This window comes from Sceloporus undulatus, chromosome 10 (genome assembly GCF_019175285.1).
Source record: "Sceloporus undulatus isolate JIND9_A2432 ecotype Alabama chromosome 10, SceUnd_v1.1, whole genome shotgun sequence".
In the NCBI taxonomy this organism is placed as follows: domain Eukaryota; kingdom Metazoa; phylum Chordata; class Lepidosauria; order Squamata; family Phrynosomatidae; genus Sceloporus; species Sceloporus undulatus.
In genome coordinates, this window is record NC_056531.1 from 4,187,834 (window position 1) to 4,199,258 (window position 11,425).

Sequence of the window (11,425 nt, forward strand, 5' to 3'; positions counted from 1 at the left end):
TGGCATGAGGCAGCCAACCCAGTCCTACAATACCTAGCTACAACAGCCAAACACGTGGTGGAAGATCCTGCTAACCTTGCTCAGGCATAAGATGTTCGTTTTTTAATAATAATAAAAATAAAATAATATTTTTATTTATATCCTGCTTTTTGTGAAAACAATAAATTTTTAATGATTTTTTAAATGAATGCTGTAGGATATTAAAAGAAGCCCAAAAAATGTAGGGGTAGGACTGCACTTTGCTAGGGTGCAATGGCTATTTGGGGATGAGGCAGACAAATGGCAGGAGGACATGTACCCTGTTTCCTTGAAAATAAGGCAGACCCATAAAATAAGCCGTAGCAGGATTTCTAAGCATTTGCGCAACGTAAGCCATACCCTGAAAATAAGATATAGTGATAGGAACAGAACGGAAGGGAGTGGAAAGATTGGGGCCAATGGTTCTAAAGGAAACAGAGTCGCAAGAAATTCAGGATGGAATCCTGGGTTTGGAGAGTGATGATGATGTTCCAGAAGAAGATGACTTCACTATATTTGAATAAATGTAGATTGTTGTGCCATACTTAATAAAAATAAGACATCCCCTGAAAATAAGCCATAGTGTGTCTTCGTGAGGAAAAATAAATATAAGACAGTGCCTTATTTTAGGGAAAATACAGTATATCTCATCTCCCTTACACTCTTCCCTCCATCTTCAGAGCTATGGATGAACTCAATCCTACCAAATTAAACCTCAGGACTAGGGCCCAGATACAAGACTTTATGGATGACGTGCAGCTGGTCATTCCCAGTGGTGCCCTTACATCTCCTCCTTGCCAATGCACTCACCCACCCACCTAGTGTTGTCTAGTAAAACAAAGTGTGGGATGACACTGCGTTCCATGTGTTTTCACTTTGCTCCATGCACTTCTGCTGAGGACAAGGAAACCCACAGCACAAAAAAACATTGTGTCGATTCTATTGGAAGTTTTTCCACAGGTTGTGTCTTCCTGCATGGCTGGGGGTTGGACTGGATGGCCCTTGTGGTCTCTTCCAACTGTATGATTCTACAATTCTATCAAACCATTTCCTAGTTTCTTGAGGGTTTTCCGGTTATGTGGCCGTGTTTTGGGAGAATTTATTCCTGACGCTTTACCTGCATCTGTGGCTGGCCTCTTCAGAGAATGGTGGCATGGGAGCATGTGAGGTATACATACTTGTGTGACCCTTGGTTGGGAGGAAGTGGTTTATATGTTAATCTGTGCGTTGGTCTGTTGTTGAATGGCAAGGTGTCATGGTGGGAGTTTTACTGTAAGCCACCTTGGTCCTAGTCGAAGTGGGATATAGATAAAAGATTATTATTATTATTATTATTATTATTATTATTATTATTAGCAGGAGGATCTGTGTATCTATTTCATTAGCAGTCCATTGTCTGCGGGGAACCCCCTCTCGACCCTCGGCGGTGTTCATTTGAATGAACTGCATCTTGATTTTGGTGTTCTTCAGGACTGGTAGCCAAACTTGGTTTACTTTCAGTGTTTCTTCTTTCCTGTTGAAGATGTCCAGATGTTTCCAGATGCAGGCAAAACGTCGGGAAGAAATTCTTCCAGAACACGGACACATAGCCCAGAAAACCCACAGAAAACAATGGCCACTGGCCGCGAAAGACTTCAACTTCACAAACCACTGCTTGTTCCCATCTGCATTGTCAGTGGAGAGGCGAGGTGATGGCAAAGAAGAGCTGCTATTTTCAGCAGCTGCTGCCACATTTTTTCTAACTCAAGCCTCAAAGGAGTCTCCAAACCCTGAAAGTTGGTTGTGTGGCCAAAGTAGACCACAGAACAGGTGGATTTTAAGCCACACCTGAGCTCAAGACAGCAATGGGAAGCAATTCCCTCTGCAATACTTTATGGCTGTTTCTTTAAGTTAAAGATTTGTTCCTGATCTGGAGCCTATAAAAACAGCAGATGTTTTCTATTCCTCTACAAATTCTGTGTGGCTAACTCTTCTCCAGAGGCAACCCTCCAGCATCCAAAATGTCTCCAGAGCAGGATCCCCTAAAAACGATAAAGTCCAGCCTCCACAAATCTGGCCAAGCTACCAGCCTTGGTTGGGATTTGAACAAAATATTCAGTACAGATAAGAAAGAAAGAAAGAAAGAAAGAAAGAAAGAAAGAAAGAAAATAGGTCAGCAAAGCCAGACAATAACAGATTTTATCATAAAGGTCTACCAAACAAAAAAAGAAGAAAAAGAAAAGGCAAGCAAGCAAGAGAAGAGGCCACGCTGGTGACCTTTATAATCAGAATGAGTCTTGACAGTTTACCAATTGCTCTTCCCACTCCCCAACCAACCATCGCGTGCCACCTCTCGGTGCCTACAACATGGAAACCTCCCGCTGTGGATACTCCGGAGGAGGTGGCAGCGTGACCCTTGATTCTCCGTCAGAAATCTCCATCTACTCAAGTTTGTAAGATGAACTCTGAAGCAACTGCCGTCAAAAAATGCCAATGCTTTCAAGATGGGAAGGTGTAGCCCTTCTCCATTCATCACTCAAAAGCCTTTGGGATACGGTACTGTCAGTACCAAGCTGGGATACCTTTAGCAAAGTATCCATCTTGAAGGTCACTGGCTCCAAGTCCCTGAAGATAAAGACTCAAGGTAAAATCTGGAACTTCATCAGAAAGCACCGCTTTGTTGACCAACAAGGATAGAAGGCTGGAAATGTTGGGACGGGAGATCAAATCATCACCATTGCAAGTTGTGACCGATTTTTGTTTGGCTTCCCAATTTCCACTTCCTTTCGTCATTTTTGTGGAAGTCTTAAAGATATTTGCTTTCCTAGCATGGCCTAAAAATGTAATTCATTTAGTTTTAGAGGCCGCCAAAATAGTAGAGAGAAAGAAAATGCACTGAAATACAATGGAACCTCGCCTTATGCGGGGGATCTGTTCCGGACTCTCCTACGTAAGGCAAATTCCACCTATGCTTGAGCCCCATTCAAGTGAATGGGGTTCATGTGCGCGACGGTGGGCGCGTGCCCCATTCATCTGAAAGGGACACACCACCCCTTGTGCCCCTTGCGCCCCTTGTGCAGCTTTACCTCATACACTTAAATCCGTGTATAACACGGGTGCACTGTACAAAGCTCATGTAAGCAATATATGCTCCCTGCTTCTGTAAATGGTGTGGTGTGCCATCAAAGCTTCATTTTTTTCTACTGTATTTTGAACCTCCCAAGTTCTTTACCTTTATTATCTCAGCAATCCTTACAATAGCCCTGTAAGGTCCATGTTTGCCTGATTAAGAAACAAAACACAGTTGGTACTATAACTTTTCTCACCTAGACCCCACTGTCCATCACACTATATTGGTAATCTAGGGGACACTTTCTCCTTTTTGGAAGTAGACCCTCTATTTCACGGCTTGCAAATGGAGCTGCAAAGCCAGAAGAATCCATTTTGGCTCAGTCCTGTTTGAACAGTTGACATCTGGTTCACCATTTGTATCTGGTTACCTTGTGAACTGATCCAGGTCGAAATGCCAACTCTATACTGAGTGGGAGAAAAAGACAAAATTGCAGGAGGCAACTTCAATGACAGTGTTTTGGTGTAAGAAGTACCTGTTTCTTCCTCAGCTTGGAAATTTGCTGCTCAACCATGGTGATTTCCCGATCGACCCGGTCCATGTTCTGGATCAGTTCCTCCTTCGAGAGCCTGGATGGTAACAGGTCCAGCTCAGACTCAGGGTGGGCAGGACTGACTGGAGAAACTGGTTCCAGTTTTCCGGATATGCCTCGCTCCTGCAAAATTGAAAGGGGAAAAGTGAACAAAGGCTAATCAGAATAGGATCTTGTATGGCTATTACAGATCTGATGGGTGAATCCTCAAGAAGCTTAATGAGGATCCCCAGGATCCATTGTTTGAAGAACAGCACCACTTGGATGAACTCCTCCCACATCTGTGAAGTCGAAGGCTTTCATGGCCAGCATCCATAGATTTTTGTGGGTTTTTCAGGCGATGTGGCCATGTTCTAGAAGAGTTTATTCCTGACGTTTCTCCAGCATTTGTGGCTGGCATCTTGGGTATATACACTCTCTTCCATGCCAGCATTCTTGACGATGCCAGCCACAGATGCTGGCGAAATGTCAGGAATAAACTCTTCTAGAAACATGGCCACATCGCCTGAAAAACCACAAAAACACTCTCTGCGGACTCCCGCACCAGAGCAAGCACAAGGCAGGGCAGCAGAGAAGGGAAGGCAGACGAGGCAGGCAGTGGTGTGTCAGGCATCTGGGAAAGGTACTGCTACCACCCAGCAACTCTTCCTGTGTCTGGCAGGACTGGCGGCTGGGTGGGAAAGGGAAGCGACGGCAGCAGGGTGGCCACTGGATTCCTTTCCTTCTCCTTTTGCAAAAGGGGAGCAGTTCATGGCCACCAGCGTGGCTGTTGCCACTGGCGGCCACAACTGCTGCAGCCATCACAAACTTTCCCAGCCTGGACAGCAGCCTAGCAGACAGAAGGGGGTGCTGATGGTTAGCAGCACCCCATCCTCACCAGTGGGCAGATGGCAGTGGAGCCTGGCTGGAGGATAGGGGCTGCTGAGGGTGTGCCAAGAAGCCAGGGAGCGACAGCATGGGGTGGTACCAACCCTAGTGACGCCACTAGGGTATGTCTTCCTTCTTTTGATCGACCCTCCCAAGCTTGAAGAAACAGATAGGAAGATGCGGGGCCTGCTTTACCCCAAGTTCAACCACTGGACTAGCTTAACAGATAGCATTTCCAGGAGGGGTTCCCCCACATAATGCGGATGCTGGGGGTCTTATAACACAAAATGAGATTGATTTTATTCCTCATGGCTCCGAATTTAGAAAGTGATGCAAGACAACGGAACAGGCGGGAAGTGCAATTGTATATGCTTTGGCTAAGGATACGAGTACGTATGGGGATTTTGCATGTTTTTGGTCTGTAATATCCAGCGCTCTTCCACCAATGCTTGTTAGGGTTCCTGGAAGTTGCAGTTCAACAACCTTGGAAGGTCACATGAACCTTAGTGTTTCTTCAGCTTGATACCCTCCAGATGCACTGGACTCTCAGAACCCGGAAACATAACTAGACACTGTGAAGTCGAAGGCTTTCATGGCCGGCATCCATAGTTTTTTGTGGGTTTTTCGGACTTTGTGGCCATGTTCTAGAAGAGTTTATTCCTGACATTTCACCAGCATCTGTGGTGGCATCTTCAGAGAATGTGCTCTTAAATTCTCTGAAGATGCCAGCCACAGATGTCTGGCGAAACGTCAGGAATAAAAACTCTTCTAGAACATGGCCACAAAGTCCGAAAAACCCACAAAAAAACTATAACTAAACATTTCTAGAGGGCACCAGGTTGAAGGCGGCTGTAGTTGAGTATGGCACTAAGACGTTATAACAAACTATTCATGAAAAACAATTCGCCACAGAGCCACAGGTCCTCCTGCGAGTTCTGATGCCACCCTGACAAAGCCTCAAGCTGTAAAAAGACTGGCTCCCTTCCCACTCTTTCCCCTTAATTGTTCTCTGTAACAGCTGTTCGCAGCTCAGGGTGGTTTTATGAAAATCCAGCTTCCCTCCGCTCCCTCCCCACCCTCTTTGCTTCTTTGCAAATCACGTAATTACATCAATAATCCTAGAACTGGGAATAAACAACCCATCATAAGGAAAGGACAAACACCAGTTCCATTTCTCCTGGGAACTTGATGTTTTAGTGTTCCTAAAAGGGCATCGCTCTCTCAAAAGCATGCACCAAACATGAGATATCAAAATATGAAGCCCTCAAAATACAGTGTATGTTTGAAGGGATGCATAACAACTCCCCCATCATCTCTTACCAGTGGCCATACTGCATATAAACTCTGGGAGACGGCGTACAAAACATCGTGGGAGGCAAAGATTTCCCACCCCTGCCTCAGGGCCAAAAAAGTCTCACACTGTTTAATACATTTTCACATCTAAGGTTTGCTCTTTGAAAACATGCGCACAAAATTCACAGGGCATGGGGAGAGAGTTGAACCCTTCTGTTCTCTGCTGTGGCATTATCTGTTGGTTCATTTATTGAAAGTCCTGATCTATCGCCTTTTAATGCACCAAGGCCCCTGAAGTGATATACATTTAAAGCATCAAATGCATGAAGGAAAATACCTACAAACTGACTAAAAACAACCCTTTAGGAATAATTTTAAAACCACGCAGTTGTAGCTGCCAGCCAGAAACTCAGGGAGGACAGCAATAGCCTGATTTTTCTTGGGAGGGAGTTTGAAGTCGAGGTGCTGCTACAGGGAAAGTCCTGTCATGCGTATATATCAACTTAGCTTTATGGGGTGATGAGACACATAACAGAACCTCTGCTGAGGATCTCAAATTTTAGGCAGACTCATATAGGGGGAGGTGGTCTTTCAGAAAATCGCCGGTGTACAGCTGCTATTTCCATTCACATTTCCCCAGCTTTTAAGAAAGGGGCTCCTTCAGTTTATCTGGGAATCTCCATATCAATCTTTCTTCATCTGGTGCTCTCTGGAAGCACTACAACTACATAGTTTTTTTGTGGGTTTTCCGGGTTATGTGACCATGATCTGGAAGAGTTTATTCCTGAGGTTTCGCCAGCATCTGTGGATAGCATCTTCAGAGAATGCTGGCACGGAAGAGAGTGGGAAGATGCCAGCCACAGATGCTGGCGAAACGTCAGGAATAAACTCTTCTAGGACATGGCTACAGGGCGCGAAAAACCCACAAAAAACTATGGATGCCGGCCATGAAAGCTTTCGACTTCACTACAACTACAACTTGCACACTCTCCAGTCCGCTACAGCGTGGCTACAGGAGTTGGAATCCAACACATCTGGAAGGCACTCCATTGAGAAAGGCTGCTCTGCAGCATTCCTCATTCTCTAGGGTCCCTCTCACACCTCCCACAGCTCCAGATGTTCCGAGAGAAGGATGTGGAGCAGGGATGTGAAAATCTGTCAGTTCTGTTTTCATTGCGTTTCTCACAATCCCAGTGGCGCTCTCATCCTGTCGAAGTTGCAAGACTCATTTTCTTTCCACAGGGAAAACTGCAGGTGGACCTTTCTCAGCGTGCACATTTTTAAACAGACTTTCTTTAATGTGTGCATTTTCCCCATTTGTGAAAGCATCTTCTTGCATAACGACCAAACATACACATCTTTACTCATGCAGATATAATGTGCATCATTCAACAGGAAGTGTGTGTGTGAGGTGGGGGGGGGGAATCCCAAAGAACTTTATACAGTCGGCCCTCGATATTCACGGATCCCTTATCCACGGATGCAACTATCCACGGCTTGAAAACATTAACACATGTATAAATTCCAGAAAGGAAATCTTGATTTTGCCATTTTGTATTATGGACACCATTTCACCAGGACATTGTATTTAATGGGACTTGAGCATCCACAGATTTTGGTATCCACAGGAGGGTCCTGGACCCAAACCCCAGTGGATACCAAGGGCCTACTGTACTTGTGGTTTTCTCTCGAGGATGAAAAACTGAAATATATGTGCTTGCTATCATTAATACTCTCATCTACCAGACATTGGATACATTTAAAAAAACCAAAGTTACTGCATGTTTCTTTTCCATCCTTTACTAGGTGTTTCCAACACAAAGATGCTCTGAACCTTCCTTGGCTTTTGCACAGAAACCTTCTCAACTGCCTTTCACTCCCCACGGCGCTTGTCCTGCACTGCAAGGCAATGCCACAATGCCACAGAAACACCCCAAGGACAAGACTAGGCCTATTATTTTTTAGCATCCAAAGGTAAGGTACCTATTTGCACACGTTTTGCTTCCTCTCCTCACACCTCTCTGGCTGTCTGGCATCTTCTGAAGCAAGATGGAGACAATGTTTACTGCCAAATCTTAATAAATCCTTATGCCAGAAACGACACATTAATTTGCTAGGGCCAAATTCCACCCAATGTCTGAGCTTTACACACATGTGTGAGCGAAAGTTGCCTCAGCTATAACATAAAGATGCATACAGTGCGGGATGGGAACAGGACATGAAACTAGGTGCAAAAATTAACTTAAAGGAAAAAGATGCTATTTTGTTTCCAAGTTACATTGAAAGCATGGTCCATCTAGCTCAGCAGCCTATCCAGGAGACCCCCTTTATTGCTTTTCTTTAAGTGCCGCCAAACTAAAAGAAAAGGGTCATAACTCAGATGCAGAGTGCATGCTTTGCCTGAAGAATGTCTCAGGTTCAATCTCTGGCATCTTTATGGAAGGCTGGCAAAGATTATAGCCCAGGACCCTAGAGAGTCACTGCCAGGCAATGTCGACTGGAGTGAAAAGACATCTAGCTTGCCAGATCAACTTTCAATTGCAATTCAGAACCCCAAGATGCATGGATCGGAATCTGGTTTAAAAAAACCATACAGTTCAAGTTAAAGAATTCTTTTAAAAATATTTTAATGCTATGTGAAGACCCATGTAACTGTAAACATATAATCAATATATAATCAATATATATATATAACCAATCATATAATATATAACCAATCATATAATATATATATAACCAATCATATAATCAATATATAACCAATATATAACCAATATAATCAATATATAACCAATCATATAATAGCTGCACAAGCCATGACAACCCACAATAATGTTCCCCTATATAGACACCGCCGCTCACCCTCCTCCATCAGGGCAGCGGCCCAAGAGGACTTCTCTCCGCCTTTGCCAAGACAAACAGCGTATCCCTTATCCCTTTCCTCATTCCTTTCGTCTATAAACGCCCTGCATTCAGTTCACTCTTAATTTGAGAGTTAAAAGAATTCTGAGCATAGGTCTAGTACCAGAACGCAGGAGCTCACGGCCTTCCGACACAAATCTTACTATTAGCAGGAGTTAAGTAGGAGTAAGCAAGCTGTGTGCATGAGCCCATAACTTGTTGTGCAACAAGCTTGATTCTCCAGATACTGGTTACCCAATCGCACAAATGTAGCCATTAATCTGATGTGTGTGTGTGAGAGAGAGAGAGATAGAGAGAGAGTGTTAAACAGGTGGAAAGGTGCACCTTGTCAGAATTTGTCATCTGGTATGCTTTTGTTGCAACGCTCTTTTAGGGGAGCTGGGGGAAAGAAGAGAGGGGGAAAAAAGCTATTCCAAGCCAAGTTCCTTCCCTATAATCTCTTATGGAAGAAATAAGGGTGGAGGACACCCCCAAGTCTTTTCAGTACTGTTATCAGAGAAAGAAAGAGATTTCTAAAGCTCCCATCAAAGCAAAGAGGGAAGGAGGAAAACGCATTCCACTTGAGACGTACTTGAGCCCACAGCTTTGAAATGGAAATGTCACTCTTTGGAAAGACGGAAATTTCTGCAGGGACCGAGGCAGGTTTTCAAACCGTGCGGCAGGCTTTGAGTGCGAGTTCCCGGCGATGATGGGAGAGGGGTTTGTCCAAGCTATTGACAGGTTCATGAACGGGCGTTGCTTTTTTCAATCAATTCGCAAAGATCGGCTTCCCAGGGATCTGCATCATGCTGCAGCTGAGCCCATCAAGAGCCCAATTACATTACAAACTCAGCTCCAAGGAGCAAGTGCTCCAAGGGGAACCCAAGACGAGGCTTGGCTTCACACCCAATGCCCAGTGCGAAGTGGGCCAAAAGTAAAAAGAGCAGAGAAACCTTAAGGACAGAAGCAAATAAAAACAAGTTTTTGTGGGTTTTTCGGGTCTGTGGCCACGTTCTAAAAGTTATTCTGACGTTCGCCAGCATCTGTGGATGGCATCTTCAGAGAATGTTGGCACAGAAGAGAGCCGGATGTACATAACTGTGTGACCCTGAGTAGGAGGAAATTCATGTTATCTGTGTATTGTTCTGTTGTTGATGGCTGGGCCTCAAGTGGGAGGATATGCAAGTTACCTTACAACTCCAGGCAGTTTTGGATGGCACACACTTCCTGTGACTCATTTGAAACCAGCTCAGAGCAAGAAACGAAGCGAGACTGCTATGGTTGTCTTAGTGGACGATCCCATGTTAGACTGACAGGGGGAAGTGTCCCTGCTGGGGCTTTTAGACCTCTCGTGATGGTTGATACCACAACCAAGAATGCAGAGGGGGTGTCAGAGGCACTGTGTGGCAATGGTTTTGGTCTTATACTCAGGTAGTTTCCAGATGGTGATGACTGGGAATATTTGCTGAAAAAGGAGTTGTATATGGCATACCATAAGGGCCATTCTACCTCAACGCTTTTCAATGCCTACAAAAACCGCTGGAGAGATCATCTAGAAGTAAAAGGAGTTGTTATATGGCATACCATAAGGTGCCATTCAACCCTAATGCTTTTCAATGCCTACAAAAAACGCTGGAGAGATCATCTAGAAGTATGGGATGGGGGCTATCAGTCACTGATGACACCCAATGTATTCTCCATACCTTTGAAAACAGCCTCAGCTAAGGATAGTGTGTCTCCTCCAAATGAATAGCTGGATGAGGAAATATAAAACTGAAGCTGAATCAAGACAAGACAGAGGTGTTTAGTATTAGGGTCCTAACGGATTTGAGAGGTGTATCAACAGTTCTGGATGGGATACACTCTCCCTGAAAGACTGTGTCACAGCTAGGGGTGCTCCTGGATCCATCGCCCAGATAGATGTGAGTTCAGTTCAACCTGCCAGGACTAGACTTGGCAACCGTCACCCAGAGGACATTTTCATCAGCTAGACTCTGGAAGACCTGCCAGGAGAGTTTTAAAATGGTCTATTTTGATTTTATGATGGAGGACATAAGTATCTTGGTTTATGTGTGTTAACTTAAGGTATGTGTTTTGATCTCGTTGTACCCTTCGAGGTTGAGTAGAGAGATGAATAAATAATAATAAAATAATAATAATAATAATAAATAATAATAATAATAATATAGACAGAAGAGCACCCAGACAAATTAGAGGACAGAGGACTGATTTGCGACATATCCAGGGGTAGTCGTGCTGTGTGTGGATTTTGGATGTTACTCTGTCCTCCCAGAAAGAATCCTCCCGTAACCGGCAGATCAAACACTGGTCTCCAGAACAGAAAACAGATTCTAAGTGTGAAGAACAAATCCATAGTGTTACCCTGCCCTGACCTCAGAGTGCACTTTATGTTTCAGCTGACAAAACACAGCAAATCGCCATCCTATCTGTGTAGCAAAGTACAGCTTTTCATCAGAAGGAAATGGTGGGGACGGGAGAGGGCCAGCATTTCTTCCAATACAGAGCTGGAGAGCATGAGTTAAAGGATCCGCTTTCACCCAAGAGAATTGGGTGAGATGTCACCTTGTAATATTGATGGAACAGAATGGAAAGGTAATTATGCAAATGATGAGCTGGGTTTGCAAAGAAGCAGTCAGCCTGAACGAAGACGGGACGGGAGGGGAGCCTCGCTCGCCGCATCAGTA

The 11,425-nt window shown here is 44.5% G+C and overlaps 1 protein-coding gene across 22 annotated transcripts in view; it reads right to left on the reverse strand.

Moving 5' to 3' along the window:
• NCOR2 (nuclear receptor corepressor 2) overlaps positions 1-11,425 on the reverse strand; it is a 284,263-nt gene that overhangs the window by 140,703 nt on the left and 132,135 nt on the right. For all 22 annotated transcript variants that reach the window (XM_042441337.1, XM_042441335.1, XM_042441357.1 and 19 more), the window contains one exon: positions 3,603-3,782. In XM_042441337.1, the coding sequence (XP_042297271.1) occupies positions 3,603-3,782 (180 nt within the window). The remainder of the gene's footprint in view (positions 1-3,602; positions 3,783-11,425) is intronic.